Source organism: Harpegnathos saltator, unplaced genomic scaffold (assembly GCF_003227715.2).
Source record: "Harpegnathos saltator strain DR-91 unplaced genomic scaffold, Hsal_v8.6 scaffold53, whole genome shotgun sequence".
Lineage (NCBI taxonomy): Eukaryota > Metazoa > Arthropoda > Insecta > Hymenoptera > Formicidae > Harpegnathos > Harpegnathos saltator.
The window spans coordinates 333,683-350,101 of record NW_020230349.1 but is presented as its reverse complement, the minus strand read 5'-3'; the positions used below and the strand labels follow the sequence as shown (position 1 = coordinate 350,101).

The following is a 16,419-nucleotide window of genomic DNA, read 5'->3' as shown; positions in this document are numbered from 1 at the left end:
GCGCAACTGTCGCGCAACAATTGTCAATATTTTCTCAGCTTTCATGATGTTCGCGTCTCTTGTAATTTCTTGTGATTCTCTTGTAATTTCTTGTTTCTCATATGTCTCGCTCTTCCTCGCAGTTGTAGATAAAATCGAGATAAATTTGCCGAGAGACGGTAGCTGATTCGAGCGCGAGAAAACGAGAAAGAAAAAATCGCTCGATCAAGGACGGAGGATATTCGCGCGCAGCGCATCCGGAAAGGACTTCTCCTTTCGACTCGTCGTTCGCTCGGAGGATTTGTCCGTTGCTCGTGAACACTTTCTCCGGGTGGCGCATTTTTGCGGGCCAAACTCGCCGAACTCGGTGCTGAGACTCGCGCTCGTCGGGGTTCAACGTTCCTGAAATAGTGGGTGTGTCGAGTGAGCTGAGCTCTCTCGCGGTCGCGATGGAGTCGCGGTGCGCGCAAGTTCCCGAAGAGGAGAACCTGTACCAGGTGTACAATCACGAGAAAGCTACCAGTAACCTCGTTACTCTCGGTAAATACAAGTTTCCCCCTCCCCTCCCCCGATTGTCAGACTTAGGCGAGTCTAACTAGGTCCGGGCTTTGGTGTCCGATCTTCTCGATTTCAATGCTCGATTCGCTCTGCGTGCAATCGCGATCACAAGTACCGGCCACTTTTGTGCCACTCAACGTCGCTCTTGCTCAAACAATGTCGCAACCGTTCCTGCAAGTACGATAACGAAATATTCACCTCGAGATCCGAGGCCTCCTCTCGACGGAGGCCAGTTTGTACGTTTGACCCGCTTAACATGCGATCATAAAATATGAATTAACTGCAATCTCCAAAGCGTTGTCACATAAAGAACCTCCGCAAGAAAGGTCCATCTTTTTTCGCCCGTTTTTCGGTCCTCGATTTTGGAGTCGAGTTTTATGCCAAAAGCTAGTTGATGATGAGACATTAATTACAGAAAAGTTTTATGTTGAACATACGATTGGTTTCAAAGGTGTAGAGGGTCACTAAAGTGGTCACTACCTATTAAGATTAAAGTATGACACTAATAACGCTTTATCGCACGAACTTTTTCGTGCAAAATTCGGTATCTATGGATTCCTTGAGTTGCTGATTATGAATCTGATGTCAGATTTTAAAAATTCAACATGGCGGGCGGACACACATAGTGAAACAATCATTTACTTTTATTGGAACTGTTATGTTGTGGTTTTCTTGGCTAACTGATTGCGAATTTTCTATTAGGTTTTCGAAAGTAATTTTTTCTCAACGACAATTTTTGAGCGGAGAGTGTATTTTTTTTATTGTTCTTCATAAAAAAAAATTCAAATTGATACGTTACACGACGCATAAAGGATAACATGATAGTTTTATTTGTTATATTTAGAAGCTTTTTCATTCCCGTGCCTAAGCAATTTCCGTGACTCTTTATAATTATATATCATTATATCCAATAATACAAAAGTTATCTAAAAATTCAGTTCTGAAGTTATCGGTTCTTAAATATTGAGTATTATAATTAGAGGAAAACATTACACTCTTTGTCAAACAAGACTCAAATGAACACAAATGAAGATAAATGTAAATCTGATGGAAAATTCGCAGTCAGCTAGCGGAAAGAACCACAACATGACAGATGTTCTAATAAAAGTAAATAATTGTTTCACTATTTGTGTCCGCTATGTTACGTACATTCGCTTGAATTTTTTAAATCTGACATCGAATTAGTAATAAACAAGAACCCATATCAAAGAACCCGTAGATACTGAATTCCGCAAAAATTCGTGCGATGAGACGTTATTAGCGGCAAACTTCCTTAGTAGGTAGCGTGACCACTTTGACCCTCTCTATATCTCTGAAACCAATCGTGTGCTCGATGTAAAACTGTTTTGTGATTAATGAAATGTGAAAAATATCATGAGCTATCATTTCGCATAGAATTTAATTTAAAAATCGGCGACTGAAAAACGGGCGGAGGCACTCTTTGCGGAAGAGGTTCTTTGTCATTCGTACGTGGACTCTTACATGGACTTGCCGCGCGAAAGGTGATGTTGGCGCGAGGCGCCCGCCGGCGGATAGTCTCTCGCGACATTTCAGATTAAATAAATGAAACGTGTGTCGCGACAATATCATGCGCGCCTGCCAAGGACATCCCGGCCGAAGCGGCCGGGATGGCGTCATCGTGAAACAATGTCGTGACACTTCCTTTTTCACATGCGCCAGCTCGAAATGAAATAAGTGAGCTCGATTGATCCAGCAACGGCGTCAGCTCACTTTCGCCCAACGCGTCACTCTCCAACCTCGTGCAACGACATTCGGTTCGTCGTCGGGTCTCTCGATACGTTTTAATTGATATTACTTAAACGTTAAAATTGCCAGCTTGAGCTCGACCGCTCAAGCGGGGGGCATGATGTTCTATTAATACGCAATACAATACGGCCCATCGAGCGCGGAAAGATGAAATTGCCGAGGAACACGGTGTCGCGTTTATATTTCCCCGAAATAATCTCTTCTGTTTGTCTCTCGTATGCGCGATAGTGAGGCAGTCTCGCGCGTAGCGGCTGTTTGCTCTGTTTACGTTACAAAAGTGAGAATCGACATTAACGGTGCGCTCTGGTTAACGGAAAGCTCTGGAAATACTAGAGTGCTTCTCCTCGGTAAATTTAGGCTGGTATTCATAGTCGGATCTTATATTTAAGACTGTCTTAAGCTTGCAACAGTAACTGTACTCGTCTTCAGATGCTGTACAAATTATTTCATTGGTTACGGAGTCTCTGAAAGTGAACTTAAGTCGGTCTTGGATATGAGACCTGACTATATGAATACCGGCTTTAGAGGTGAAATAAAAGTAGCCACGTGCGTTCCACTCGACTACTCGTATCTCATGAGAGAGAGAGAGAGAGTCTCTCTCTCTCTCTCTCTCTCTCTCGTCGAAATCAACTCAAATGTCATCGAGCAATTGATTCGATCACAGCTCGACCTTTCTTCCGATTCACGTTCGGGGCGTTTGTACGGAATAAATTATGATCGATCGATCGACCTGTGCTGTTTCAGATGCGCTGCTGGCGGACTTGCAGAACACCGTGTCGTCGGAAGGGAACCACGTCGGCGGCGGCAATGCGACTCCCGGTTACGGGTCGCTGAACGGTGCGCGCATCCATGCGACCGGCGGGTATAGATCCTACGACAGTCGAACCTCGCCACTGCCTTCGCAATCGGTATGTCGACTCTCGATTTTAATTACGACACTAATAGGCGGGCATTAATCACAAAAAGAGAAAGTGTTTCACGAGTTCGACTCAAGCGAGGGTAGCGAAGCGGTAATCGCTACCGACGATAAGACCCTCGACGGAGAACGTCGAAGTGGGGCTTATCGACGAGGTAGGAGATACGCCGTTGCTGAAGAGACCACGCTCTGTCTGTGTGAAGCCACGCTCGGGGCTCGTCAGATGGAGCCAAGTGCTGGCGAAGTCTCGACGGCGATCGCTCGGGAGGCGGCTTTGGAGGTCACGCTTGAATCTTCGCGTGTCCCCGAATACAAAACGAAACGACGACGACGACGATAAGTGATGGCCAGAAGCGAGCGCGATTTGGCGATGCCGGCCGGCCGGAGATTCTCGATAATCGCGCCGTGTGACATAACGAGCGCACCTGCTCAGCGTTATTCAGATCGGCGACTGCGATCAAATCTGTTTTGCGCTCTTGAATCGTGCGACCTTTTCTTGATTGATTCACTCGGTGAACAAGAGCTGATCTGTTAGCGCTCTGTGTGTCTCGCTGGCAGTACTGCATTTAATTAGGCGAGCCTCTTTTCTCGAATTGTTCAAAATTAACTTTTTGGCACTAACAAGCTTTCGCGATTCCAGTCTACAAAATGTCCCGAAATAGAACGATCCGACGTCGTTGCCGCGACGACGAGAGAGCGACACGACGGTAATCCATAAATAAACCCATTCGCCAACGGAGTTAATAACTGTCGATACACGATGTCGGAGCAGATGTAACGCGGCCTCGTCCGCCGCGAGTAATCGTCCGTGGCCGCTTGTCAGGGCCAAAAACGCCGTTTACGTCCGTACCTACGCGCTCGAGTGGTTTCTAATCCCCCGCCGCCCCTCCTCCCCCCCCCAGATTCCAAGACGAAGCTCGCTGATCGAAAGTGAGGAAGAGGGAGAAGGAGACACGTCGAATTCCGAGCGAACAATTTCAGCTGAAAGCTGAAATCATCTTCGGGCGAGATCCGAGATCTCGAGGCGAAGGGGAGAAGAATCGTTTTCCTCCTCTATCTCCCTCTCTCTCTCTCTCTCTCTCTCTCTCTCTCTCTCTCGCCGTCTCGCCGCTGATTGCCGGTTGTTGTTTTGAAAAACGCTCGAAAATCAAATAAAATTCGCCGTTGGAAATAGCTCTGACGCAACGGCGAGGGCTAAAATTAGAATCAATATCGCGTCTAAAATTGACTGGTTCGTAGCATCGCGCTACGGCGCAAACGTCGAACGTTCGGCGCGCGCCCCCGGCAAGCAGATCGCGTATAAGTCGGGGAAAGAGTCTCGAGTTACTTCGTAATATTTATTTTCTCTGGACGGAGTCGCGCGGCGAGGAGAGAGCGCACGTCCAAGTACACACACACACACACACACACACACACACACACACACACACGAGTCACAAGAACGCAAAAAAAAAAAGAAAAAGAACTCGCTCGTCCGCGACTCCGTTATTCAGCTAATAAGGCGAGTTCTGTCGAAGCGCGCGAGCCACGCGCGGGAATCCACTCGCGCTTACCGATTCATTCTTGAACGCGCAACGACAAATTCAGCACGAACGTTGTCTTGCCCGCGACATGATTTTTCGACCTTCCGTCGTGTCTAAAAATAAGCGCGCCGCTTATACTCTCGAGTCGTAATAAATGTATCGTCGCGAAGCAGCCTCGTCGTTTGTCCGGCGGCCATGGGGACGTGCGCGAATGAAAAAATGAAAGACAGATAAAGAAAGAGATAACAAATCCGCGTGCTTCCCGGTCGAGCGCGTGGAAAAGTCGGGCATAAATCCATACGCGTCCTCACACGAACACACACGCGTGCGTCGTGCCGCGCGAGTTTTCCACGAGGAAGAACACCTGTTACGTTCCCGGCCGATGGTATCGATCCTCGGCCGGCCTAGGACAGCGCGATTTCTATTATTCATGCTCGCCGACTCGTCGTCGACTCTCGCGCGAAATTCGCCCCTGGCGAGAGCGAGCGATCGAGCCGACCGATCGACCGACCGACCGACCGACCGACCGCGCTGCGCGCGGAGAAAGAAGCGCTCGGTATTGTCTGGGAGTGTGATTGTACAGTGAAGTAATTACACAGTCGGGAGAATCATTCCTCCTCCGTCGCGCGCAATGTCACTTGCTTCGCGGTCGATTATGCTCAGCCGCATCGATTGCTATCGTTTACGCGGAACGGCGAAGGAGAGCGTTCTCCGTGCCGGGTGAACGAACCCGCTGAAAGTTCAGGTAATCGTTGCCACGACGCTCGAATGTGGCGTACACAGTCTCGCAACTGTTTAAATTATTTATACAACGACCCGGGGTGGTGACCTGGGTGTGTTGTTGAAATTGTCGAGAGGCTCGACACAGCGCAGAGCAGCATCAAGCGCGCGCTCATGCTCTGTAGCGAGTTGAACGATTGTTCTTCTTCTTCTTCTTCTTCTTCTTCTTCTTCTTCTTCTTCTTCTTTTTCCTCTCCTTCTTCTTCTTCCCGACTAGAAATTTTGATCAGGTTCACGTAACGTTGATTGATAAGGACCTAATAGAGTGAATGAAAGGTAATCCTAAGTACCAGTCAGTCCTTATAATGTCCTAACGACAAATGAGTAAGAAAGACCTTTATAAGGTTATAGTGTTCACATTAGGACCTTAATATACCAACCTAGTGTATGATATAATATGGTTCAGTTAATCAGTCAATCCTTTGTACCTAATACGATTTGCATTATCAAGTTTTAACAAAACAATTTTTCAAGGTGTCATTTTCAAATATAAAGATGTTTGCATTGAAAAAACACTTCAGATCACTTGAATATATTTGTAAAATGCTATAGAAACTATCCTTTTCTTAGCAGTCAATAAATAGTTGCAAAATTAACGTGACATGCAACTTTTCTCTTTAACACTACTTTATGTCTTGTCACCTTGTGATACTTTGTGAACTTATGTTATTCATTTTATGTTTCTTTTCCGAAACATTTTACAAGTATGCTCGAGCGATCTAAAATATTATTTCATGCAAATATCTTTTTATTTGGAAATGACATGAAAGAATTCTCAGCGTGCCGTTCCTTATTTCTAATATCATCATCCAATATAGCCGTGGCGAGTAATCAGGAGCCATAATTTGAAAAAAAAACGTAATGAGGATTCCATAAAGTAATTCAATAAGGACCTGGCTATGAATCCTTACTAAGGTCCTGATATCCACGCTGCGTTACATGATTTACTAGGACCCGATAATATTACCTTATTGGGACCTGATGTCCAAACGAGGTTAACCTGATCAAAACCATGGGATAAATTTCTAGTCGGGTTTGTCTTCTTCTTCTTCTTCTTCTTCTTCTTCTTCTTCTTCAGCGTCCGCTCGCAAAGAATGATTTCGCCGTCTAATTTTCCGTCCCATGTCGTCCAACTCGCTCTGACACTGAGAAGATCCTCAGGTAACGCGTGGATAGACAAGGCAGGAAAAATAGCCGCACGTTCTAAGGGTGGATACGACCGTCGTTCAACGACTGACGAGCACATTGACACCACATGACGCTCGGTATTGTCGGCAGCTGTCTACTTTGCGTTTTAATAAATTGCGGCCGCATAAATCACGACGCGCGCATTACTCTGCGCCGCCAGGCGTGTTGTGTTAGGCAGAAGATCTGTCGTCGAGTTTGCTGTCTGCGATCACGTCAGCCTCGGACGCGGATCGCAAGCTGCGATGCGATCCAATTTCACACAGAGCGTCAACTATTTTCGCGACGCCAATTTGGCGAAAGTGTCAACGGGCTTATCACGCCGAGTCGCGGTGAAAAAAACTCCGCTCCGATTTCCCGCGGATTTGTCGTCATTTTTTTTGCCCTCCCGACGATGAGCGATAGTAACAAAATACGTGATAGTAACGTTTCTTCATTGCGAAGATGAATTTCCCGACTGTAGTTATTGCTAGTTGTTCCGTCGTGTAATTGTTATTAATAGTGTCGCAAATGACCAATTTTTTTCCCACCCTGTATCGCGGTTATATTCGATTGAAACTGAAACTTGACGTGATTAGACGGAAACCGTGCGAGTAACTTTCCTCGTTGTCGATTACTCATTGTGTCATGGCGATTTCACGAGTAATAACGCTTCTTACCGGCCGGAGTGCCAAAAATCTCGTTGGCGAGGCGAAGGTCGCGGCTGTCAAGCTTTCCCTTTGACGCGGATTTAGCTTGCGCGCGTGAACGATTCCAGACGCTCGCACTGCGGACGCTCGAACTGCAGCCCGTTGCATAAACCTCGCCGAATGTGGTAACAGCGCGAGCACGTGAGCGTGAAGAATCGCGAGTTCGCGCGGATGTGGAACATACGCGCGATGTGCAGCGAGGACGCGAAATGCGCAATTGCGAGATGTCGGAGTCGCAAGTACCTGTGACTGTAATTGCGAAAAGCGAAACAGTCAGCATCATTCCGGGCTGATTATGTATTATTGTAATAACTTTTTTTAAAATATCAAGACCTAAAAAGTGGGACAAAATTTTCCTGAGAAACCTAAATATAAAAAAAAGCATAGTAGGTAGAGGAGCATTAACCTAGAAAAGATACACACATATATATATATATATATATTAAAATTAAAAAAATTAGAAATTAAAAAATTAAAAAAATTGAACAATCCTTTATTTAGCCTTCCTGAGAAGGCTAAATATAAAAAAAAGGACGGTGTCGAGGTTGACCGTCATTTTCACGCTGTTAGCTGTATTTTCCTCTCAGCGCGCCGCAGACTCACGGATCGCGGAGAGGTGAGAAGCGTGTCGTGACTGTTGCTTCAGGATGTCCAAGAAATGCAAATCGATGTTAATTACGATAAAGAACCCGTCGTCGAACGATAAGTCGCCACGTGACTCACACGACGGATATGACGCATTCGCGTAAAAAAGAGACAAGAAGAGAGAGAGAGAGAGAGAGAGAGAGAGAGAGAGAGAGAGAGAAGAATAGCGCGAATGCGTCTCGCGGAAACTTCCTCGCGTTCATAGCTGTATCGCGGTCGAAATTTCCCGCGAAGCGCCGATATGTCTTGCTGACACGTTTCTGCTGGCTCGTCGCGGGTATTTTTAGGCCGACAACTCAGCGTGTGTAACCCAGTTTCCTTTCATCCGGCAGCAGGACGCGCCGTAACACCGCTTTATTGCAACAAAAAGAAGCAAAAAAAACACAGTCACACCGCCGGAAATTCGTTGACGAGGCGAGCCACCGGGAAGATTCCCAGAAATCCGACTGCAATCTGTTTCCGTCGGATAGCGAGAACTCGATCGCCCCGATTACGCGCCATTTACGATCCTCTTCGAGGCCTTGCAGAGAGTTCCCAATTTACGGTCACGGATGGCCGTCGATAAGCTCCTGACGTCAAGCATTAAATTTAATTTCGGTAAACAAGACAGAACTTGCGCGCGCGCGCGCGAGCGACTTCGTATGCGAATCGTCGATTTCGCAATCGCTTTTGATTTATTCATTAACGCGACACATCGCGTCGCGCGTCTGCAAGCAATTTCGCAATTTCGTAGATACGATCGAACGGATCCCGCTCTTTGGCGAACTTTTCTACGTTCTACGTACGCGAAATTGCAATCGGCGCGATCGATATCACCGCAATCGCCGAGTTTCCTTCCGCCATTCCGCTCCGAAGACTCGATGTGTCTTTTACGATGTGCTCTCGACGATTAAACTGATCGCTTAAACATTTGTCGATTAATCCAGCTTTTGCCTGCCGGTTGTGCTCGCCGGTTCTGCTCACATTTTGGAGGGAGCGTTTGTGCCGGTCGCTCAAAGACGATCTAAAATTGACTGTCGTAACTGAAGGCGCGTGTCGTCCTGAGATGGGACGATGCGTTTCACGCGCGCCGCATAATGATTCTAGTGACATCACGTTCCTAAATAATAATGCACTCCGCGGCAACTTGGCAAGCCGTCGCTTTTTGTCGATTAACAAGCCAAAAGCGCTTTTCGACAGCGTCATGCAGAAAATCGTCGCAGCTGTCGCTCAAGTTGTCCTCGTGCCGCTCATTCATCAAGAGAGGGAAGGAGAGAAAGAGAGACAGAGAGAGAGAGAGAGAGAGAGAGAGAGAGAGAGAGAGAGACTCGCGTCTCTCTGGGGCGTTAATTTTCCGCATTAATTCTCTCCAGTCGCTCCTCTGTCTCTTTCAATCGCAAAACTCTCTCTCTCTCTCTCTCTCTCTCTCTGTCTGGTACGAAAGCTCCTGTCTCTTCCGCAAAGTCACGTCGTGACTGCCCCTCGCCGAGTCATTACAACGGTTTCCTGCCAATCGGGAGATTAACAATCGCCAATAATTTACGAGGAGGAGGAGGAGGGAGGGGGGAGGAAAGAGACGTGGTGCGATTAACCGTCATCGCGAGCTCTCTCGAATGTTGTAGCCTACTTACCAAAACCGCGAGGCGATCGAGGAGACCATCGGTAAGACCGGAAGCGCGTCTTACACCCAGGCCAGCACCGGCAGCAAGATGCCCTCGCTCAATAACAATCTTTCCGAGCTGGACACCCTGCTGCAAGACCTCAGCAACGCGCGCTATAACAGCCACTACCAAGAAAGAGGTCAGGCCGATTACTCAGACCGGGGTTGAGTAAGCTACCTTCCAGCCCCGGCTTCTCTCGCAAGCGACTTCTCTCTGTCGCATTTAAACGCTCTTCTCTTTTGCTCATGATTGTAGACGGCCGCGTATCCACGACAGGGATGAACGGGGGCGCGACTAGTCCCATGCTCCGTTCCCCGAGTAGCTTGTCAGCCTCCCGACCCACCGTCGACTCGTTGCTCGAAGAACTAAGTACCGCCGTGCCTAACGGGTGAGCTTTCTATGTGTGTGTGTGTGTGTGTGTGTAAGCAACAATTAACCTTGTGACAGCGGGAGAATTCACGATCGTAAGTAACCTCGGGACCGAGGTTGACCGCGAGGTGGTCCCGGGTGAGTTTCGGGGACTTCGAGGGCGGGAATGGATTTGTCAGCGACGCGACGCGGCGGTATTTCTGTTCTTTTCTTTTCCCTTGTTGATGGTCCATAATACCAAGAGAGGAACCGCGACTCACCGCGGTCCAGCGGGATCCTCGGTTCCCGATGGCGGAATATTACCTCGGAGTTGTCCTTCCCAAACAGAGATTATCCAGCCGACGGAAGGGTGAAAGTTACCATACAGGAGACGTCCACGGAGATACAGCCGGTCTATGACGGTTATCCGTCCAGCCAGCAGGGCTCGCTGAATCGAACCGAGGTTCAGAGAAGTTACCCCAACGGTCACACTGCGAGTAACGCTACCAAGGAGCTGGACGACCTAATGGCTTCGCTTTCCGAATTCAAGGTACATCATGGAGACACGTAACCCCGCGTTTAACGCGTTAACGCTCTTGCGGAACGGCAGATCTCGCTGAATGTCGTGCTTTGAAAAGCGCCGTTCCTCAAGGGCTGCTGAACAACCCCTTCAGCAGGTGAGCATAACTGGGCGTCTGCTTTTCCGCTTGAAATTGTGCCGGAGGGGTTGGCGTACATTTCATTCCCCTCGATGCTTCATGTTGCCTCCTGCATTGTGCGCATAATCTGGCTTGACGGTGACATTCGAGCGATTTGCATGCTGAAGAGGTCCAACGTGACGAGACACACACAGAAAAAATGTAGCTCTCCTTAGCTGCGCCCGCCGACCTAAACCCAGAAGAAAGAGCATCTGGACGAAAGATGAAATCCGCTTTCGGGTTTCCCGATCCCTGTCGAGCCGACGTGACCGTTCCCTGCGTACACCCTGCGAGTACGTGCGGTCATTATCAGCGAACAGGTGCACAGGCAATCCCTAGGCAGTCCCAGTCCGATCGGTCTATCCAGGTTGATTTACCGCAGAATCGGAAAACACCGAGCGTTAAATCCACTCCTGCCCATTCTTGGCTCCCCACGTTACGAAAATAACCACCTCACCACCACCGCCGTCGTCGCCGCAGCCGAGAAAACGGAGACTACCAACCGCCACGCGGGGCTCCCCCGTTCCCTCGCGGTGTCTCCTTTTCTCCTCGTTGCCCACCGATTTTCCGGCGGGGCAGGGATGGCCCGGAGGAGAACGAAGTCAGGTCGAGGTGGGGCATCACCACGGCGGCGTGTAATCCGCCGAAACAGCCGGAGCTTTCGGCCAGTCTGCAAGCTCGCCCGTGGCGATCGACATCTCCTCACATCTCGTGGGTTTCTTTTGCATTCCTCTTCTCTCATTCAACATTCACCTTGCCCGTCAAATCGCCTGGCGTGTCACAACCTTGACACTTTTCCATACACACACACACAACCTCCACGTGCACACACACACACACATACACACACACACACGCACACGCACACGCGTTTCCAACTTACACTTTCGCACAGAGGGATCGACAGAGGACCTCGTAGAGAGCTTCTCAAGGCTTGGTTTCGGCTTTGACACCGGCTGTGACACCACCGAGAAATTGAGACCGTCGCACTTTTCAAGCACTACACGTGTTTTACCATCTGCTTCGGTAGCAATTTCTCGGAGTGAGAATAGAAGCCGGTCCCGGCTATTACGCTCGAGCCCCACGAAAACGTGTCGTTGCAGATCAACAGCGGCACTCATCAACACCAGACGGTTACCGACTCCCCGTACGCGAAGCCCAACAAAGCCACCAAGAGCTCGCAGAGTCCGCTGCCGGCCGAGGGCACGCAGCAGACCCGCGTCCACATCACCGAGACCCACACGACTCACCATTACCAGCCGCAACACGGGGAGAGCCACCACACCACCCAGACGGTCACACATATCAAGCAGAACCAGTTGGATTCTATGCTCGGCAACCTCCAGGCCGACATGAGCCGCCAAGGAGTCAACACAACCCAGAAGGGATGCTGCAGCGCCTGCGAGAAGCCCATCGTGGGCCAGGTAGCTGTGGATTCCCGACACCTTCGATCGACGATCGAAGTCCGCGAATGTCGTCTCTCGCTCCCTCGCTGACTCGATAATGTTTTCGCTGCACAGGTGATAACAGCTCTGGGCAAGACGTGGCATCCGGAACACTTTACGTGCACCCACTGCAATCAGGAGCTAGGCACGCGCAACTTCTTCGAGAGGGAGGGTCACCCCTACTGCGAGACGGACTATCACAACTTGTTCTCGCCCCGCTGCGCCTACTGCAACGGGCCGATTCTCGATGTAAGGGGACGCTTGTCCTCGGGGATTGTCTCGAGGAAAGGAGTATAGGTCGTAATGGTGGTTGTTGTCGGTATGACCGTTCAAGCGGTGCGAACGCAGTTAAAGAGAGTAATAAAGAGGACCAGACTGGAGAAAATTCCCTCGCATACCTTCCCTACCTGATCTCTCCCGCCCGTTGACGTTCCCAAGACGCTTGGACGACGAAACGAACAAAGTGGACCTCGCGACTGAACCCATTTGCGTTCCCGCACGCGAACACCGTTCCGGACTAGTATATTTACTGAAAAAAAAGAAGAAAAAACTGCCAAACTATACTCCTTTTCCCGACATGTTCCAGGTGTGGTCTGTGAGCGTATTTTAGCAGCACCGTAGCCGCTATCTGTTCGTTACGCACGTTTTGCTTGCAGAAATGCGTGACCGCTCTGGAGAAGACCTGGCATACCGAGCACTTCTTCTGCGCCCAATGCGGCAAGCAGTTTGGCGAGGAGGGCTTCCACGAGCGGGACGGCAAGCCGTATTGCCGCGAGGACTACTTCGACATGTTCGCGCCCAAGTGCGGCGGCTGCAACCGAGCCATCATGGAGAACTACATATCCGCGTTGAACAGTCAATGGCATCCGGACTGCTTCGTCTGCAGGGTAGGTAGTCGGGCTCACCACGGCTCGTCGATCCTCATCGTCAAAAAGACAAGTTTTACTTTCAGCTCTCTCTACGGAAATCGTCGAAAAGTCCGCATTCCCCCTCTCTCTCTCTCTCATTCCCGCGCGTACCATTCTGAAAATCCGTCGCAGGGCGAGAGTCGCGAGAAGCAGCGCTGCAGGCAGACGCGCTCTATAAACTTTGACAATTGCAGGATTGCAAGAAACCGGTCTCCGGAAAGTCCTTTTACGCGATGGAGGGCCAGCCGGTGTGCCCCAAGTGCGTCGGGGTGGACGACGACGAGGAAGAGGAGGAGCAGGAGGCGTAAGGACTATCCGGTCGGTCGATCGCCTCGGTCTGAATCGCGTCGAATCAATCTCTCTCGCGTGTCCAAAGTACCCGAATGTCTCGCTACTGTTCTCCAGAGTCCCCGACTCTCGCGTAATGTTGTCCACCGCAATCCAGCCCACCTCACCCCCTGCATATGCCCTCCGGCTCTATGAATGCGGAGCCACCCCCGTGACTTCCTCAGATGACAGGTGATTTATAGCCGGCGCCGCTGACGAAGACCGAGGCGAGAAGGAGGCCGAGTGCGAGAGGCGAGAGTAGCGTCATCGTCGCATTGCTCCCGGCGCTGCGCCTCGATTCCGCGCGTTGCGAACGCACGAACACACCGCGAACGCATCTCTCACACGCACAGCACACTCACACACCCTCTCTCGGAGTATACTCTCGGTGAGACAAGCTCTCTCGATTGTTCAAGCTGCAAGCTCCTCTCCTCGTTCCGAGTTCACGACTCGACATCGCTCGACATCGGGCTCTTGGCAACGGAGAGGTCGTCCTGCCGATAGTCGAGCCGCGTGAATGTTGTTAGTACTGTATGCGAAGTAAAGATAAATAAATCCCCACCCCACCCCCACTCAAAAAAAAAAAAGAAAAGAAAAGAAAACCCCAAAACAAGAAAACACACACACGACACGGAGTCGATCGTCGCACGCGCGTCGCCGCCTCTCTTCTTCCGCACGCGCGTCCCTCGGCAAGCAAGTGCGCAACGAAGGGCCGTGCCGAGTCTGCGGTGAACGGCACCGTCATCGTCGCAAATGAATGTTTACGTTTCTTAGGTTGTTCCAGCGCCGGCGAGTGGAGCGGAATGGCATTACCCAAAAGACAGTGTAAAATTATGCTTCTCCCATCAGGAATGGGAGTCGATTTTCATTCATCTGTCATGAAGCTAATTCTATGTGCGCATATGGCAAAAATGCGCGCATGTGCACATAGCACGGAGCGCTCAAAGAAATTGTACATTAATATATTGCCTTTTTCACGTGTGTGATTTGTGCGTATTATATCGTACGTCTGTGGAATAAGTTAAGACGGCGCAATTATCTGGTATTGGACACTCGACTGCTTTGAGTTCTCGAAGTATAAGTGCGAGACGCGCTATCTCTTGATTACATATCTGTCTGTTTACCTTGATAACGGTCGAATAAACTCAAACTCCACTAGTCGTATTACTTTTGCGACATCTTTAATATCGCCATATCAAGCCGAGAGTATGCTTGTAAATCGGTATATATTTCTTTGAGCACTCTTGATATTCGTGTGCAATCCACATAGCAACATAAAACATATGTTTATACATACATGTATTTCTTTTAATTTCTAATCCAACTGTGAAAGCGAAATGTTTCTAAGTATATATTTTACATTTGCAGAACTGTTGTTTTTATTTTTTTTTTTTTTTTTTTTTCGAAGAACATACTTTGTCGCACGTAACATTTTTCTCTGCAACTTTCCTAAATGCATCGTAATGTCTTTTTTTTGCAGGATTGTAGGCAAAAGTTTCAGGGAGGCTCCTTCTTCGATCACGAGGGGTTGCCGTACTGCGAGACGCACTACCACGCCAAGAGGGGATCCTTGTGTGCGGGGTGCCACAAACCCATCACTGGTGGGTAGACAAGACTTGATCATTTTCTTTTAAAGTCCTCGGTGACGACATGTTGTCTCTTCGTGTTTACAGGTCGCTGCATAACGGCCATGTTCCGCAAATTCCATCCTGAGCACTTTGTGTGCGCGTTTTGCTTGAAACAGCTGAACAAGGGTACTTTCAAGGAACAAAACGACAAACCTTACTGCCATGGCTGCTTCGACAAGCTCTTTGGATAAATATATTTGTAACATAAGGACGGAGAGCGGAAGACTGTTACTTCGCTCTCGATGACACGGTTTTGCTAGTTTGGACGGAATACGTACGCGGTATACACACTTGCTTTGACTGTCTAGATAAAAACGCGAGACCAGGCTCGTCCGTTGAGCCGCCTTCACGGCCTTTTAGAATTTCCATTTTTTTATATGAAAGAGGGAATATTGACCTTTGAATAGTGCTATCGCGAAGAAAAAGGAAAATGCATGGAATTTCAAGTGTTGACGAACATCGTGACAGGCTTGGAAGTTATACAGGATGTCCCGTTACCTTCGCCATTTTTAACGAGATTTTTTAACAATTTTCGAGTCGATAGTTTTTTTTTTTCTTTCTTTTTTTTTTTACTATGAACAGATACAATGGAACACTCTGTATAATCTTGATTACTTCCCATGGGTCTTAACTGTAATAACCTTACGTGGTAAGTCGTGTTTCTTAAACCGCTCAGTTTGAGCTCATCATGCCGTTTAAGAATTAACGAAAAGGGTGCTATACAGTAGTTTACCGTTACTAATAATGCGTATATCTATTATAGTATACCTTAGTGGATACACATATACGGTGTATAATCGCTCGAGCAAATATTTGTACGACACAGCTGGATATTAGTCTCCAAATGTCTCGGATGAGAGAGCTCTTCTTCCCGCGCGCGCGCGTTAGATATTTCATATATTTATAAGAATATTTATATAGAGTCGAGCGCGCGAAACGGTCTGGGATTTAACCGACTCTACCGCACAAGTAACATTACGAGTTTACATACGTCCGATCTGTCGGAGCATCGAATTATGTAATGCCTTGCGAGAGAAAAACAAACGATCGGATGTGAGGGAAGCGCGAATGGAATTGAAACGGATGTATAAAGCTTCGGTGCAAAGCCAGGTAGATAAAGCCAGAGAGGTAGGCCATTCGTTCGTTTATTTGGCATCTCGTTACATAATAAAGATCAGTTTTAAAGAACCAATTTCACGTATACACGCACATTTATTATAACAATAAACTTTCTTAGTAGAATTTAACGTGGGTGTGTATACAAGGGATATTCATTTTAAATGAGAGAAGAAGCAGAAAAAGTACATGTATATTTGCCTTATAATTCCCGGTCGTGACTGGTACCGATACCGGCGTGTGTGTAGGTGTATGTATACATATAAA

General features: G+C 48.4%; 1 protein-coding gene across 7 annotated transcripts in view; it reads left to right on the top strand.

Annotated features, from left to right (window-relative positions):
• Pax (paxillin) overlaps nt 1-16,419 on the top strand; it is a 26,635-nt gene extending 10,216 nt beyond the window's left edge. For 4 of the 7 annotated variants that reach the window (XM_011154249.3, XM_025303077.1, XM_025303076.1 and 1 more), the window contains 9 exons: nt 3,049-3,212; nt 9,644-9,821; nt 9,938-10,070; nt 10,379-10,580; nt 11,832-12,152; nt 12,249-12,422; nt 12,830-13,060; nt 14,889-15,009; nt 15,082-16,419. In XM_011154249.3, coding sequence (XP_011152551.1) covers nt 3,049-3,212; nt 9,644-9,821; nt 9,938-10,070; nt 10,379-10,580; nt 11,832-12,152; nt 12,249-12,422; nt 12,830-13,060; nt 14,889-15,009; nt 15,082-15,227 — 1,670 coding nt within the window. In that variant the 3' untranslated portion in view covers nt 15,228-16,419. Of the gene's footprint in view, nt 1-122; nt 520-2,506; nt 2,652-3,048; nt 3,213-9,643; nt 9,822-9,937; nt 10,071-10,378; nt 10,581-11,831; nt 12,153-12,248; nt 12,423-12,829; nt 13,061-13,275; nt 13,996-14,888; nt 15,010-15,081 lie in introns of those variants that run through there. The other 3 variants (XM_011154245.3, XM_025303075.1, XM_025303078.1) reach the window with 3 other exon arrangements.